The 18,443-nt window shown below is 36.8% G+C and overlaps 1 protein-coding gene across 1 annotated transcript in view; it reads left to right on the top strand.

The window, feature by feature from the left end:
* Positions 1-3,597: 3,597 nt before the first annotated feature.
* The window catches only part of COL5A2 (collagen type V alpha 2 chain), a gene marked incomplete at its 5' end in the record, with an annotated part of 141,469 nt that continues 126,623 nt past the window's right edge, over positions 3,598-18,443 (top strand). Inside the window, one exon of the mRNA XM_063086042.1 lies at positions 3,598-3,700. Within this exon, the coding sequence (XP_062942112.1) occupies positions 3,598-3,700 (103 nt within the window). The remainder of the gene's footprint in view (positions 3,701-18,443) is intronic.

Here is an 18,443-nt window from a genome sequence, read left to right as displayed (position 1 = left end):
GGGACCTTCTCTGTGTTGTTCACAGCTATATCCTTAGTGCCTTGACTAGAATCTGGCAAATAATAGGCTCTCAATAAATATTTGTTTAATGAAGGAATGAATTAGACCAGAGAGGTAGTTATTTCAGGCAGAGGTCAGAGACTGAGTGAAGTCCTGCAGTGTGAAAATGCTTTACGTGCCTGGGAAAATGTACGTGGCTGTGGGTGAGATAACAAGAGGAAAGCAGAAGGAGATGGGAACCAAGAAGAGACATTTATTTTTACTATCATTTTAAATATCATGTTACTATAACGTACAATATCATGTTATTATATCTTGTGAGTACTTGGGAGTCAGTTTTTTAAGAAAGGGGAGTAGTGGAGTAAAGGAATGCTTAACAAAGTCAACAGTGCTAGATGACCAACTGGATATAATTCGAGGGACAGAGTCTGCTCCCATGTTTCTGATCTTTGGGACTAGGATGATGATGGTTGTGTTAATTGGCATAAAGAACAATGGGAGGTAATGTTTTCTTTTTGGACTATTGAATTTTATGGATCTGTCCAGGGGGAGATGTTTAATGTAGGCACAGAAATACAGGTCTGCAGCTCAGGAGGAAAGTCTCCACTGGGATTCATTAGCATGTTAATGGAAATAAAGTCAAAAGATCTAATAGTTAATATAGCCCAAGACAATGGGCAAGAAGGGAAAAAAGCTGATAGTACAACACTAGAGAGCACAAATGACTTTGTGAAAGGAATTAGCAAACAGAGTTGGACCAGAAAAGCAAGGGGCGTAAGAAAAGTATGTGGGACCCGAGAAGCCGTGGGGGAAAGAGTTTTCAGTAAGAAGGGAGCAGTCAGAATATCAACCACAATGGGAGGAAAGAAGAAAAATCCTTGGGTTTATTACAAAGAGGTTGCTGGTGTCTCTGGCAAGGCAATAGTAGAGTGCTGGTGGTGAGCTCCTGCTGCAGAGGGCGAAGCATGCCTGGGAGTGAAGGAGTGGAAGGATGAAAGGGAGCACGGGAGGCGTGGGGTTAAGGGACACCTGCCCTTCCTTTTTTAAAAAATTATTTTTTCTTAAAAAAAATAGGCTGTAGGTGAGGAGCAGGTTTACAGGCTGCGGGAAAGGCACTAGTAGAGGAAGAAATGTGGCAGGTAGAGGAGAAGGAGGAGGACACTGTCAGAGGAATGTCCTGAAGGAGATGGAAAGGATGGGGTGAGAAGGGATCAAGCCCGAGAGGTCGCTGGGACACCTTTTCTCCTGAGACTGGAGTATGAGTGTCAGGTAGGTCTAAGAAGAGCTAGGAAGCAGTGAGAACATTGCCTTTGGAGTCATATGTCACTGAAATAGAATTCTAAATTTATCTCTTATTAGCTGAGCAAACTTGAGCAAGTAAATTTATTTGAACCATAATTCCTTATATATAATTTGAGAAAAATAATAAATACCTTTCAGGTTTGCTGTGAGCATTAGTAAAAATCCACCCACGAGGCACATATTATATTGTAATATGTATATTGTTGGGATGGGCTCATAGGAATTAGGACAGATTCTGAGGTCTCTACTCCAGCACTGAGGGCTAGAATTAGTTCTTGAAGAACTAAGAAATGGTACTATCCTCTATCCTCAATTCAACCACATTGATTAAACAGACATAGCTGGTCAACACCTATGTACATTTTAGTCTTTTCCAAATCGTAGTGTAGGTCCCTAAAGCCAAACATAGAGGAAAAGCCCAAGTTGCAAAGCAGTTAATGTTTTTTCCTGTGTTTGTTTTCCTGTTTTCTTTGAATTTAGCAAAGTGATTTTCAAGTCCTGGCCTTTCTCAGATATTCTAGAAAAAAATTAGCAGAAGGGTAATTTCCAGTCCTTATTCAGCCTATTCATTAAGTGGGAGCAGGGCACCCCTGGGAACAGTATGGATGACAGGTCATTAAAATGAGACATGTCTAAATGAAAAGTTATTTTTAGGGGTACAGGGTTAGAAAGTTGGAAACTACTTGGAAAACTGACCTCCTCTGGAATACTTCTCCAGAGATTCTAGCTCCGAAGATAAAATTCAAAGATTCTTAGATTTCTTCTATTAAGAAAAGTAGTAGTAATAATGCCATACTTAACATCATTTTACAATCTCTCATTTTTTCTGAATTTCTACTGATCTTAATGAATCCCACACATATTTATATGCTCCGGCTTACATTTCCTTGTTTCATGTAAATTTATTTTCTTGGCATCTATGTATGTTCCTTGAAAGTGATGGGCACACCTTTTATTTCTTCTGTGTCATTCTCTTGTTCCAGTGCTTAGCACAGTGAAGGGTGGGTGAACATTGCTGAGTATTTATAAACAGTTGACTCACCTGTATTGTATAGAACATATATTCTGATTCTAAGAGGACTCAAGATATCAAATGGATTATATAGAACTCTGAGGTCATTAAGATTTTGGCAAGCGTGAGTGTGGCACAAAAGTTCACGGATATTGCTTTTCAAAGGCATGTGAGACTGGGACTACCATATTCCCTGAAAATCTTGTTTAATGTAGCTTTTGCAATCTGGAACTTATATATTGCTCATTTTAATGTCACTAAACCCTGTACACTGGTCAGGACAAAGCCCTTTTCTCAAATGAGAAAATTGGAATACACAGAGATAAAGGACTATGTGCATGTTTACCAAATTGGTGAGTGGCAGAGATGTTGTTTGAATCAAGCCTTTCTGCACCCAAATGTAGTGTACCTTCCATTCCTCTCCACTGGCTTAGGTGACTATTCTTCTACATAATGAAACTCTCTTAGGACAAGAGAAACCTTAAGAGATATAGAGAGATTAGGAGAGGACCTATTTTCTTAATTCTAAGTATGATGTGTCACAAATTCATTTGTCTGAAATAGTAGTTTTCTCACCTGGGCTTTACCTGGGCACCCTTCTAATAATCCCCTTTCAGAGTATGGGAAAGGAAATTATGTCTGAGAAGGGGGCAAGAATACTTCCTACTTAGTCAGAAGAAAGGGTTAAAATGTGATTCTTTAAAGGTTTAAGGAGAAGAAGAGAGTGCTGAATGATCTAATTGTCAAAAACTAGGCTAAAAGGCTATATTTCCTCCCTAATGTCTTTTTCAGCTTATAGGGGAAAAGTTAAGGGGTGTGTGTCTGTCGGAAGGGTTAGGAAGGGGAGAACAGAACTCTTTCCTTCTCATAGGCTTTCTTAAAAAAATAAGAAGAAAGAAAAATAAAAATTTGTTTCTCTATTAAGCCCCGTCTATGCTTAAAACATAAATGAAGGAGGGAAAGTTCAGGCACAGAGACGCGTGCTCTGATTTGGTTGTTTACCATCAATCAGACCGTTGCTTGGCAGACACTGGATGGTTATGAGCCTGAACAAGCTGAAAAGGGGCAGGAAAAGAAGTGGAGGCAGCATTCTTCCTATTTAAAGCCGCATCGCTTGAAAAAAGTTTTCGCAGACTGTGCTGGAGCTGGTGCTGAAAAAGGGGGTTTGCAGAGGCTGCCCCGGGACTGGGGCTGAAAGGAGAAGAGCCCACAGCTGCCTTCATGGTGCTGCAATAACCTTAGAATCTACTTTTCACTCCCAGGAGGACCCCCATGTCTAATATTTAGACACGATGGCAAACTGGGTGGAAGCGAGACCTCTCCTCATTCTTACTGTTCTATTAGGGCAATTTGTCTCAATAAAAGCCCAGGAAGAAGGCGAGGATGGTGAGTTTGCCGTTTGCTTTGCTTGTGGTATTTGTTGCACGGCTTGGGAACTAGGTGGAATGTTAAGCTTCAGGAAAAGCGTGAAGAGGAGGTTCTGGTTTGAAGTTTGAGAAGGGGGCTGACAGATTTGCACCTGGGAAACGGCTGGGAAAGACAATCGGGATGTTTGTAAATCCGGAGCTTCTATGTCTGCCCTGGGAAAGAGTCCACATCTAGATATTTCTGGGAAAGCCTAAGATAAGTCCTTTTGTCTGAGTGTGAGAGTGGGAAGTTTGAAAGAAAAGAAGAATGCTTAAAACGGAGCCCGAGGCACTTTTAGTTAGAAGAGTTCCGTTCTGTGGGTTGGAGATTTCAGAGCAAGGAAAAGTCACTGCAGAAGCTGGGTAGGGTGGAGTCTTTTTTGTACTGAACTTCAGCTGCTTCATAAAATTCTTTGTTTAGAAAAACCTCTGCGGCAACTCTGATAACTCTGATTTTTCTTCGTCTTTGGCTCCTCATTCTCTTCTCTTTACAGACTTGCACTTCTTCACCATTTTCATTTGTGATCTTAAATCACTTTTGCTTACTGAGAGGCAGTCTCGTTTATTTCTTCATGTCAGAGGCTGATAGAAGCCAGATTTCTTAAACAGTGGTATTTTCCCACCCTACTGACTTGATTATCAGGACAGTGGTGGTTCCTGGCTGGATGGCGGATGGCAGGAAATCAGCATGCCTTATATATGACTTACCTGGCATGGAGTATTTGTATGGGCATTGTCCCTTAAACACAAGGGGTTTTTTTGTTTGTTTGTTTTGTCTTTTGTTTTTTTAAAGGCAAATCTTGCTGGGTTTCTGAATTTTTTCCTATGCAATTTCGTATGTTACAGTTGGGTTACATGGTATGGTTAAGCAACAATTCATGGCTGCTATAAAATATAAGAAAATATTTATATTGCTTGCAATGATTAATCCTTACTCTTGAGGGTTGCAATTTCAAATACAGACATGTACTCTTTTACAATAGGCCATTATAGAGTTTTGTAAGTATTTAACATCGAACTCAAGCTTTTAAAACAGCACATTCATTAACCTAACCTATTCTGTTACCATCTTTCGTATATATATCTATACACACGCACATATACATATGCATATATATTTTTTTACTTTCTGCTTCTGTATATTTTTGCTCGAAAGATGTTTGTAAAATTAATGTAGAGGCCATAAATTCTAAACACTTATAAAGAGTGAAAATAAGAATCTAGAGATGAATACCCAACAATCTGTCAGGAGTCCCATAGAGGGGGCACTTTCTAAAATCTTGGAACTTTTTATGTTCCAAAAAAAGAGGCAATTTATAGAAGGTAAAAATTCTTCAGTTTCTTTGTAATGGTGTAAAAGCATGTGCTGTTTGGAAGGGTGGGGAAGATAATAAAATAAGAAATAGAAGTTAGGAAAGGGGAGAAAAATACAGAAAAATTAAAATGGAAATAGAAAATCTGATTATCAAAGAAGGGTTTACTCCCCTCCCCCACCAAAACAACCAACTTTAATTTGAGACTTTTAAATACAACTTTCTCTGTTAATTTATATTAAAATTAATAACTTACTTTTATAAGGTATAGAAATAATTGAATGTTTCATGAGGTATATGAAATAGTCCATATGTTAAAAGACTTTCCCAAATAGTTGTAATTACTTTGTAGGAATTTTAAAAAATGAGTGGGATTTAATTTTCCTTAATAGTAATTTACATAAATGTTAAAAATGTGGTATTTGGTACAAAAAAGTCCCCAACTTCCAACCAACCCCACTCCCTCCTAGTATAACTAAACAGCGCAGAAGCTGGAATTCCAATCATCAGATTTTACAGAGAAAGTGTAATTGCTTGCACACATATTATAGAAAATAAATTCCTCTATTTTATTACCTAACCTCAGAGAATACACGTGATTAAAATTCAATAGCAAAAGAAAGTAGTTATGGCCCTAATTAAAGATAATACAGAAAAGAATTCCAGAATCCGGTAAATTCAGAGCTACTTATCTTCCCACGCATATTTTGGTTTAAGTTGATATTTTATGGATACTTGGCAATACTTTATTTTCCCTGTTCAGGCATGTCACAAGCTTAACAAAAGTGTCAGGATTTAGAGACTCCATGTGACTTTGAGTGTAGGGAAGAGCAACCTTAGGTAAATGTTTTAAATTAAAGAAATATCTAGGACACACATGTAAAGCAAGTACATTTTTCAAATTTTAGCTATAACTGAGTCATATAATTTACTTTGTGTACAGATATATTCCCTTGGAAATGTAGAGACCTGTTACCACATGTAAGTGCTTATTTGTAAGCTTTTGTTTTTTCTTTTTATGACTTCAAGGTATTTATTTTTTGTATTTGACTATGATTGTTTACCAGAAATGAGAAACATAAGCACAGTGCTTGCATAATGGAAATACACTTGAATGATAAGATAAAAGTAAATAAATAAAATTTTAGGCATTTTAGGTCAAAATCAGTACTACATCTCACTAAATTTTAAGAACCGATTTGATTTTTTAAATTCATAGAAATTGTAAGAAGAAAATTTGGGAGTTGGGCTAACTTTCGCTGAAATTAGTGCGTAACAAAAATCTGAGAATTAAGATGACAAAATCAACTTTTCAAGAGTTTAGTGTGTGTATGTGGGGGTGGGGGGCTTTGAAAGGTTCCATGTTTGCTTTTTGTATGAGAAAATACTAGAACATTTACAGTAAATTTTATATTCCTAAATAAAGGTCAACACCTCGTGAGCTATACACATTTTTGTTATTAGAAGTAGGCATACTTCTAATAACATAGGAAATACTCTTTGGTGTGAGTCATTGTATTCAATACCGGATGAGCAATAGAGAGAAGAGAAGGTACAGAAATGTACCATTTTGTTTCCAGATACTGTGAACTTCAGAGGCCAGGCAGGTGACATAAACAACTGAAGCAAGCGAGTGTTTGTACATCAATAGGGGATGATGGGGTCTGCAGAGAAATGAAGATGCATGTCCACTTTAAGGCATTCGAAATTAACGTTTTCAGAAAGCATTGCATAAGCCAAATAAAATATATCTGAGTGCCAAATTTGACTAATGGACCATAAATTTGCAACCCTCTTGTTGCAATCCTACATTGATATCCTGGACCCAAGCCAACTTCTGATTACTAAGAGATCCTTTCTATATCATGGTCTCCTGCATTTTTATTATGTTATGTCTGCCATTTATATCATTGTTAAGATACAAATATGAATAAGCAGATGCTTAACACTCACCGAAACTTGGATGGCATCAGGTTAAAGGAGCTACAGAACATGAATGCATACATTGTTCATTCATAAATTGTCTTAAACTCATTGCTATTGAAACAGATACTTTGGATCATGTAGGACATGCAGACTTTTATTTTACAGTCAGTGCTTTAATTTAGGTTGAACTTTATGAAGCAGAATGCAATAGTTCAGTAAGTTTTTATTTTCTCATGTAAAAGCAGCTTTTAAGTAGGCAATGAAATGTTGGCATTTTGGCCCCCCAAAGTCATCAGAATGTCATGCTTGTTTTAGCTCTCTACTCCTATATCCCTAGGGTTTGGTTCTTGATTTTATGGTCCTGGGTGGATGCTGGAGTTCCAGCCATTACAGGTACTTTCCAGGCATCTGGATAGAGGATGGCGAACAAAAGCGGTGACCACCCCCCTTTTTTATGGTGATTTTTCAGTCTCCATAACATTTAAATTTACTTATGCTTGGCCTGAATGTAGTCATATGGTCATGCAAAGCTACACGGATGGCTGGGAAATGTAGCCTTTTAGTTGGGTGACAACAGCAATGAAGGATGACTATTAGGAGGCAACTACAGTCCTGGCCACAATGAGCATATATGTTGGCCACTTTTAGTACAATAGATATTATGGTTTCAATGGACAGAATGTAGGTGAGTGATCAGATTCACCCTGGCTGTTGTTCATTCCTGAATAGACTATGAAGCCAAGAACACTGGATGAAAATGAAGTATTAGGCTGCATTTTCTTTGCTTCGTAATCTAATTCTCTTCAGATAAATTTAGAAGTACCTATAACTTTTGTTTTGAAGAGGATATCTCTCTCTACATATGTAGATTGGTAGATTGATAGATTTAGTGAATTCTTCACATTGACTAAAACAGTGTAGAATTTGACCATGACTCTAAGGATAGTTCGTAAACAACCCTCAGATCAGTGTTGAGTTGGTTGCATAAAGAATCATCTGGAGATAATATTAGTAATACAGATTTTAGGCTCCCCACCTTTCCAAATATTTTGTTTTAGTAGATTTGGATGGGGCTGGGAATCTGTATATTTTCAAAGCTCACCAGGTGAATCTGATTCACATTGCTGAACCCCTATATGAAATCTTTAACTGTGACTATTGATTTTGATATGGACCAATTGGCTTCTATGTTCCAAGGCGACACATTCTGACTTTGGTGACAACTTGCTATTCTTTTCATTTTACTTATAAGGCTGCCTAGTTAAAGTTTGTAGATAAACCACTGAAAATTCACCATCATTTCTGGAAACATAATCCAGGGCACAAATCTCCCTCAGAGTGGGTTTGGTGAATCATTCTACTATGCAGCGGACATGTGTTCTTCAAATATATTTCAAGGTGAATATATATTTTTTATTTTTAATCTTTTTTTTTTTACTTCCTTTTTTTTGTACTTTCAGCACTATCATCATAGGCCTGAAATTCATTGTGTTGATCATTCTAGACATGCATATAATGGAGGATGTGAGGCAAAAACAGAAAGAGGAAGCTGTTTTTTTGAGTAACTAGGATTTAGGAGATTGTAGTCATGTTAATTTTTGGCCAGAATAAAATCTTTTTAATCATTTCACTCCAGATTGAAGGATAATTTGTGCATCACCACCAAGTCTTACATGGCATTCATAAAACGTTTGAACACAGATCAGCTACTTTTTGATCTGATGTTTTTTGCTCTGAGATCACAACATTGAAAAGTTTAGATTTACCTATAAGACATGTAGTAATGATAGGTAGAAAAGACTAGAATTGTTAATTATTTATCGGTTTTTGGATAAATTTGGGCAAGTTATACAAGTTTATATATGACAAATCTATCTTAAATAGCATGGGCGTGGTATTCTTTGATTTGATATTCACTGTGATTTATATTCATGGAACTGGAAGGTTCATTGAAGATATGACATGACTGTGAGACATTATCAATTTACTGATAAATATAAGGTCTTTGAAATTTTTGTATAAATCTAAATGCTACAGCTAGGAAAAGTTTTTTGAGTCAGAATCAAAATAGAAAGATACTGACAATTTAGTTTTTCTTTAAATTTCTTCCCATGTAAACTTCATGCATATTTTATCTAAATTTCATGTAAGACTGATGAGCTGTTTTATTCAATATTTAAAAGGTTATATCTACTCTTGGCATTTGCATCGGGGGCAGTCTATCCTATGGAAGATTTGGCTTTGAATGTGTGACCATACTGGCAATTTTAGTGTTTTTATTTTATTTTATTGACAAATTTATACCCTTCAAAAGAAACCAAGGTAGTTTCATCTTCTACTGAATATATTCTCTAAGGAACAGTGTATCAGGGAAATGCCAATACAGCTAGATTTTCCTTACCCCCATCTTGCCTCCTACAGAGAAGGCAGTAAGTTAACAATATTAATAAATTAATGGAAATTTATCCCTATAATTTTCTGGTATAATGTTCAACTCAAAAATGCTTATGCACTTCTTTTTTCAGCTTAGATATGGGAAGGAGGAAAGACAGTCTCACACTTTTGTTTTTCTTTTTTTTATTCTCTTTTTGGGGTGTTAAATCAGAATTGTGAATTCAGTTTTAAGATGACAATGAATTTTATTCTCAGTGGAAACATTGCTTGCAGCATAACCATCATAGTCTCTTTGTGGTGTCTATAGATTAACAAGTAAAGTAAGCCTTGGTCCAACCATCATGGGAGAGAACACCTGGGTTCTGGTCCTTGCTCTACTTAGCAATTTTGTAACCTGTAGAGAGTCCTTTAACCTCACTGAGCATTTGTGTCTTTATCTGAAATACTGGGGAAATAGTATAAACCCCTGTCAATCTGATGGGACTCTTAGGAAGATCATCTGGGAAATTTACCTAAAGGTAATTTTAGGGTACTTAAATGAGACACAGAAAGTGGTATTACATCTATTTCAGTCATTGGAGATACAAACCCTAGTGGTATATTTTTTACTTTCAACAGTTCTCTGAATTGTGTGGAAGCACCTTCTGGATTTGTTCTCCTGTATTTTGTTTGTTCTCCATCTCCCTGGGGAACTTGCTCCGTCAGCCATGCTCTCTTTTCTATAACTTCCACCATTTCCTTTCTGTCCACTCTTTCCCCTTGGCCTGGACACAAGTTCAACTCTCTCCCGGGGCCTGTGTCTAGCTCCCATCCTGTCTTTATTCTTAGCCCAGCTGCTTTAAAGGAGCAGTGTAGTTCTGTCTCTGCCTCCCATGGCCTCTCTCAGCCCTCTGCACTCTGACTTTGGCCTCTCCATTCCACTTAAGCTGGTCTAGTATGATGAGGATTCAAATGTGTGATGCTCCAATGGGCCCCTTGACCTCATCTTATCAGGCCTTTCTCCTTTACTTGACACCATTGCCCACGCCAGCTTTCCTGAAATGCTACTTTCTGAAAGTTCTCCCTCGACCTCCCTGACCTTTCCTGCTCAGCTTCATTCATGGGCTTCTTTTCCTCTTTTCTTCCTTAGCACTTTGTTTTTCTTCACTGGCTCTCTCTGGATATTCTCTTCCTAGGTCATCTAAAATCTTACACACACTCAGGATTTGCCTAACGCCTGAATGCTGACGATTCTCAAATCTCTCTCTCCAGCCCTGATCTGTCACGTGAAATCCATAGGTGTGTATCCAACTTCCAACTATCCAGGGCATGGCCCAGAACCACTTCAAGTTCAATGTATTCAAAATTCAATTCATTATCTTTCCTCCAAGATTGGGTCCTTTTTCTTAAGTAGTCTTTACGTCCGTTAATGGCAACATCGTTCTCCCTGGTCATTCAATCAGCAAAATTTCACTCAGTCACTCCGCTCTACCATTTTATCTGCTAAATATTCCTCACATATATCTCTTCATCTTTACTACAAATGCCTCAGTTCAGACCCTTATCATCTGTCCCTGGATTATTGCAATAGCATCTAAATTCATCTCCTTGCTTTCCATGTGTCCACTTCCCACCTGCACGTAGATAGAAACCCTCTGTGGCCAGTGTGATATAAAAGTAAAAATCTGACCTTGTCTTTACCTTCTTTAAAACCTTCCATTGGCTCCCATAACTGGAAGAAAGAATGATGTTCAAGCTTTTTAACTTGGCATAGAGGACCTTCTTTGGTGTGGCTGATTTCTAGAATTTTATATCAGTTACCATTCCCTGCCTCAAAATAAGGAATTGCTTGCAGTTTCCACCTCTCTCCTCCCCCCTTTTCCTTTTGCTATCCCTACTGTCAGGATTCCATTCAGAACTCACATTTTCTCATGAGTGGAGCTAAGTGCTCTTTCTCTGCCATCTCACAGCACTCAGTAAACCCTTCCCACGTGTGAACCATATCATATAGAGAATGCTTTCTTTCCATGAATCCATTTTGCACGTTCCTGCCAGCTTAGTGTTCCTAAGTCTTATTTTTATTATTTCAGTCCCCAGTTTAACAAATTATTCTGACTTGCCATTGCCTATCACATCACACTTAACACCTTACAGTGACATTAACTCTTCGTGTCTTTTAAAAAAAATAAAAAAACAACCCTAAGAATGCCAAAATTATTCAGCTGAATTTAGAGGTACTCACGATCTTCTCCACCCTATCTAAACAATTACTATTATTTCTATTATTGTTACTTAACACTATTGATTGTGGCACACCATATGGCATCCTTTCTCAGGTCGGATCTAACTTTTTACTGCTCCCACATCTAATTTTTGTGATTTAGGTATTTCTGTACTTCTCGTTTTATCTTCCCTCTGCCTATTGGCATTTTCTTTCAAGTTCTATTTCAAATATTATGTCTCCTAAGAAATTAGGGGATTCTAGTCTACAATAAATACCCCCTTTCCTTTCAATGACGTTCTCTAAGTGCTTCAGGTGCGTGTTGGTGTTAACCGATGGCACATTTCTTGGGAGGTAGAAGCCATGTCATGAATTTTTACATGTTAGGTACATGATAGCTATCCCATGCATATATGCCAATTGAATATTATCTGTAAAAATCTAAAAAAAAATCTCATCCGTCATTCAAGTTTGAGTGAACTGAATTTAAATTCAGGTTTTGCAAATTATATTTGCATATTGTTGAGCAATTTTCTTGATTTCCCTGTGTCTTAATTTCTTCATCTATAAAATTGGACTTAATAATACTTTTCTCAAAAAATCATTATAAAGACTATTATGTATATAAACCATCTGCGTGGTAGCATGGCTTACAACAAATAGTAGAAGTTCATTAACTGGTAGTTAATATAATTATTACATTACTATTTAATAATAATAGCAATAGTAACAAATGCTTATTGAGTGATTATGAGAACCAAGAAGTTAGGTGTTATGGAATAATTGAACAACTTTCGTTCTCAAAGAGATTAGAGTTTATTATAAAACTTAAAATGCAAATCTTAGCTTCCATTCTACTGTGGTCATTTTGACAATACATCAATAATTTTGTCTATGTGTCACTAAGCTCTTTTAAGCTCACTTAAAAATTTTACTTTTCAAATAGAAGGGCTAAATCGTATTGTCTCCTTTTGTAGGTTTACTACTGGAGAAAACAAAAGAAAGAAAAGGAAAAGCTTCTTGCCACTGGAGACTTTCTAATGACCCTGGGATTTGAAGCTTCACTGCCCCTGCCCCCATTTAGCTCTCTGTGATTGTACCCAGTGTGTAGCAAGCCAAGCACAATCCACTCCATGCCTCAGTGCCACCTCATGCCTGTCTACCAGCCCTGTCTGTCTCAGAGTTTATTTTCTGAAAATATGATAGTCATAAAAGTCTCTATTAAAAATTGAAAGCTTATTTTCCACTCTGCATTGCTCTGGGTTTCAGGAATGAGAGGAATTGCTTCACGGCACAGGGATTTACAAGGCAGCTCCCAGGACTATTCGGATACAGTTGTGGGGGTGACCATCTTTTCCCAGACTCTGCAGCAGGTCTCTTCATTTTCCAAAGGCTGTTAATTTACTTCACTTCCTTCACTCCCAGGAGATTCTTGTGAAATCGACTCCAGAAAGCAGAAACTGGTGTGGGATATAGGCACATAATTCATGCTCACACTTTCCTGACTTTGCTGCCCTTTCTTTCTTGTCAGTCTTTCAAACTTAAAAAATAGAATTGATGGGTTTAACTTGAAGGGAAAGATGCAGGTACAATTTTGCCAGATCATATATAGCTATTAAATTCCTTAGTTAAGTCTTCGATATTCAATGTGGCTGTTCTGTGGCCATCAGCTTCAGATGTTTTCATTAAGGAATTCAGGAAATATGGATGGTTCCTGTAGTAAATATAATTTATTTATAGAGATTTAATATTTTCATGTATCTTATGTAGTAGTTGTATGCTTATTTGCTCCTGAGGTAGAAGAACCTGTCAGATTCATTTATGCTAGTTTGAAAATATTTTTAATCCTTTTCTTTCTCTTTCTTCCTGGAGTTTTATATGGAAGAAATTGCAAGTTACAGTTTAATTTAGGACATCATGTTTCTTATGTTGGTACTAAATTTTTAGCTAGAATTTAAGGTAAGATAAACTGAGGGTAACTGTCTACCATGGGAAGATGAACTGCAGAGAAGTTGCTAGTTTTTTGGCCTTTGGCTATGAATACAAAACCTCTGAAGTTTCAGCAAAGAAGACCTATACTTTCTTTGAGAGAGCAGAAGGGTCTTGGCCATTGCAAGGCGAGTGAGAGATTCTGAAATAAGAATTTTCTTTTACATGAGTTTGTCCTGGGGAAAAAAATAATTGAGGTCATAATGAGAAAGAACTGAAAATTCTATCAGAGAGCTTGTGTTCAAGTTTTAAGATGCTACAGTGTTATATCTTTCTAGGGGTTTGTAAAAAATCTCAATCCTTTCTCTAATTTTTCCCTACTTCCCCTTGAATCTTGATCTCTATTGATTAGATCAGGCATGTTTTTATTTGTGACTTTTCCCCTCCCTCAAGCATGAACTGAATTTTGCTTAGAAACCAGTCATAGATTCCTGAACCAATGGAGCAATGGAGCTCTCACCAGCCCGGGAAGGTTTCATTATGCTTAGAATCTGTTATTTATTTATTTATTTATTTAAAGTGGGGGAGGGTATTCTTTTATGTAGAGGATGAGACTAAATTGAAACAGAATTAGTTCTATAGATATAAATCTATGAACACACTCCAAGTTTCAATGTGGATATTTGTGTTTGGGTGTATGGAGGATGACAAAATAAAATTAAATTAGTGTGTTTCAGGCTATTTTAGTACATTTAGCATATAAATAAGTATGTTTCAGAAACTTGCCAAACGTACAATTCACCCGAGCTCCCCAGTGTACCTATCCCTATCATCTGTTCCTTGGGTGCAATCCTGATCTCGTGCTAGGAGTCAGAGCAGACCCAGTTCTAAGAAAACAATTTTGAAATAGTTGACTTATCTTATTTGTATTTTTTGCAGGAAATATGCTTTCAACCCCCACTGTGTTTGAAGGAAAGGCATTCAAGATTCTAAAGTCATCCTTGCCTTTCTAGGGCCTCACACTGTAGCTCGATCTGGATGTTACCTTCCCAAATTTTTCTTCAAATTACAGACTTTTTCTTCTAACCTGACCTCCTGTCAAAATTTACCCATTTGGCATCCTCTTCTTTCCTACTCCACAGCAAACCAAAAAAGTGCACGTGCCCTCTGTGGTTGTTGTCCTAGTGCACAGATTTAATAATTCCCCTGTAACATGAGCTCATAATATGGTAATTTACCTTTTAAGGTCTTTTGCTCAATATTCTTTGACCATAAGAATCAGCTGACATGGTGGCTCTTGGTGAAAACCCCAGTATCACAGAGGGACTCTGTGGTTCACACTATAGGAGGATGAAATTCAGCCATCATGGATACTCTGTACTTGTCCATGGAGGTTTCCACAGTCAAAATATTAGAATCACTTCAAGTGTCTTCTAATAGAAATGAAAGTTTCGTAGGATAATCAAAACGAAATTTGCCCAAGAAAATTTCCACTGTTTTTGAAGAGGACTTTTGAGTTTGCCGCAAATTTGCCCGAAATTGCCAGATCATATATGCCCAGAGTGACCTAACACAGCCAACTGAATTTTAGGGACATGCTTCCCAAAATGACAAATTCCTTGAAACCATTTCAGGATGGATACTGCCCTACCACCTTTTCCTTCTTTCCCTCCCTGCAATGTCACTTCTTTCCTGCCTGAAGTGATTTTTTAAAAAATTGATTTTTTTCTCTCTGAAATTCTTCAATAGCAAGTTTCAAGTCACACTAAATGGAACCTTATGCCTCTATGGCAATCAGGAGGATGTGGAAGACATGAGAGGGGGTATGGAAAGCATTTTTTAAACAATTAATTTTTTTAAATGAAACATAATTGATTATACCTATTTATAGGGTACAGAGTTGACTATCAGTATTTGTGTATAGTATGTGATGATCAGTTCAATATTATTAGCATGTTCATCCTTACAAATCACAATTATTCTTTGTGTCCCTTACCCAATTACTCTCTAATCTCCCTTCCCCTCCCCTTTTCCCAGCTCTAGTAACTATAGGTCTGTTCTCTCCTTCTGAAAGTTCAAAGTTTTATTGTGGTCTTTCTTTCTTAGGTCCTGCTTAAACATTAAGTTCATGGGAAGAAGGGTTCTTTGAGGGTAGGCAAGAGAAACCAATTGACAGTTTGCTCAGATAGCCTTAGTGAAATACACTAAAATGTAAAGCTCCATGCTAATTTCACATGACCATATGTATATGAGGTCTTGTGAGATTTATTTAGAGTATTTCAAGGAATTTGTGGAGGTATGTGACATCTCTAAATTTTTTGGTTTTTCACTCTTCTGGTTTTTTTTTTACCCTGTATTCCTAAAACACAGTCATTTTAGAAAAGATAAACTGTGCCACAATACTGTGTGTCTATTTTTTGATCTAACAGCACACACACTGTCAATTAGGTCTATAGGCAGTAGGAGTAGGACACTGACTCAGCAGTGAGATTATTTTGATTCTGGGAAATTCCCTGAGTTCCTAGTTATTACCATTTTTCTACATTTCAGGGCTTTTTACAATAAGCAGTTCCTACATTTAGAACTTCTTTTTCATTTAATCAGTTAACAGAGCCAGGGTCTACATAGTCTCACGTTTGAGGCCTGACTTTGCCCTTTGCTGACCTTGTAACCTAGCAATTTACTGTCTTCCTTGCGATTCAATTTCCTCATCTGTCTATTGAAGAATTGAATTAAATGCTTGGTGCTTTACGGGCAGTGAGGAAACGTAGGCATTACTAATACTTTTAGGGCAGATTTCCTGATTGGTCTATTGCAGATTGCTTTTTTTTTATAATTTTTATCAGACCATTCTAAATGATTAGGTTTGATAGGAGGAAGGATGGGGGAGTGGGGAATTCTAGGCAACTGGGGCATAATGGGAGGGACTGGAGGTAAAGTATTTGGAAGATTCAAAATGACAATAACAAATTTTTATTTATCTCATGTTTTTCCCTTGGGTCAGGCCTGTGCTCAACTCTATTATTCACAAAGCAAGTCTGGGAAAGCAAACCAGTAAAAACCTTGAAAGTTATACTTTGGTATTAGGACACAGTTCACAAACTTGGTGGTACATATACTCAATTTAAATCTAAATCTTTTTTTCTAACATATAGATTTTGGCAATTGTTTGCACATTTGGCACCGGCAGAGTTGTTTGAGAAAAGTGGAACTTTGCTCAATACATAAAACATTTGTTTACTTTACTGATATTTTACTGATGTCAAGATAGACCTATTTAAGCCCTGGGGCAATGTTTTTGGAATGAATGTATGCACCTTGCCTGAGCAGTGAATGAAGAGAAAGCAGTTGTTTAAGTTCATTTACTTTCTATTCAGCATGGCTAAAGGGTCCGCAATAGCACTGGCCCCAGAGTCAGATGAATGGAATAAAGTCCTGACTTATTTTTTCTTTAATAAATTCCTTATAAATATTATGTGTGGGAACCTTAATTCTCTCATTTACAAAATAGAGATACTAATTTATAATTTTCTACCTTACAGGTTCAAAATAGAGTCCATAGTATCTGTAGAAATTTTTTGTCAGCTATATAAAGGTAGTGTTATTATTTCAGTATGCCTTTATAGTGATTAATGGTTACCTAAATGCAAAATAAATTTGATCTTTTAAGTAAGCAATAATGTTAGTAACTCAAAGAAATTTAAGACTCTTCATGGAAATAAAAGCAAAGTTGATTTTTTTTTTCCAAAATTTAAAATCTTGAATTGAAGAAAGTAAAAGAGCCTGCTTATATCACTAACCAGAACACCTCCCAAAGCCCCAAAGTGGAAATTAAACAGAAAAAATGTAAGAATAGAGTCTTTGACTTGAGGATAAACAGAACAGATGGAAACATAAAATGTGATTAAAAAAAAAAATGTGTGTGTATATATATATATATATGTAACTGGGCCGTAGTCTCTTTACAAGCAAAAATGTAGCTTCCTGGCAGAAGGCTGAATCAGTATTATTATTACTTTTTTCCTTATTCATCTCTCATCAGGAAGCCTGTCTTGAAATCAAAGTTAAGCTCTCAGGGCCTGTTTGCAACATGGTATCCCTTTTCCCAGGGTCAGAAGGTGACTTGGAGCTAGAAGCTTAAACTGCTGACAAATATCCACAGCAATCTGGGCCAAGTGTTTAGACAAAGGTTCCATCATCTCTTGGGCTTGTCTACTTTCTACTTTACTCTCTGCTTGTGCAGAGAGAAACATGTAGTTAAAGAGATGAGGGACTCAACTAAATAGACTGTTACTTTCTTTCATGAATAAATTGTTGAAATAATTTTAAAGAAAAGCTTCTAAATAAAAACTGGGCCAGGACACAGGAAAACTGCATTCTAATTACATTTCTGTCATGGGCTAAGTTAGTGATTTTGTGGAAGTGACTTAAATTCTGCAGGCCTCAGTTTCCTCTGATGCAAAACTTGTGATATATTATCCAGGACCACTGTCAACACTGAAAGTCTATTATCATAGAATATTTGATATTCTATCATAAAGTTACTCACATAGGTCAGATATGTGCTATAATACTGTACTGTATAATACTGTAATATGAGGGTCTCATATACACATGTTGGTAGATGGATATGATCTCCGTGGTTAATATATATTTTCATACTATTAAATTAGGATTTGAAGTTTTGACCCAGGTTTATAGTTATTTCCTTAACTATGGTTCATTTACACAACTCCCAATTTGTAACTTTGCAAAATCATCTGCTCGTCAGTGAATGTCTCTATAACAAAGTTTGTAGGCACTGCTGAAAAAGGAGATGATCGCAAAAAAAAAAATTCAGAATAATCTGATGTCAAATTTTGTAGATTTCTGATTGACTTTGAATTTTCCAATTACAAAAGAAAATATGTAAATGTATCATGTGTTGTGTTACGCTGTTACAACCATACACTCCATGTTCT

Source organism: Cynocephalus volans, chromosome 1 (genome assembly GCF_027409185.1).
Source record: "Cynocephalus volans isolate mCynVol1 chromosome 1, mCynVol1.pri, whole genome shotgun sequence".
In the NCBI taxonomy this organism is placed as follows: Eukaryota; Metazoa; Chordata; class Mammalia; order Dermoptera; family Cynocephalidae; genus Cynocephalus; species Cynocephalus volans.
This window is presented reverse-complemented; position numbering and strand designations above follow the sequence as displayed.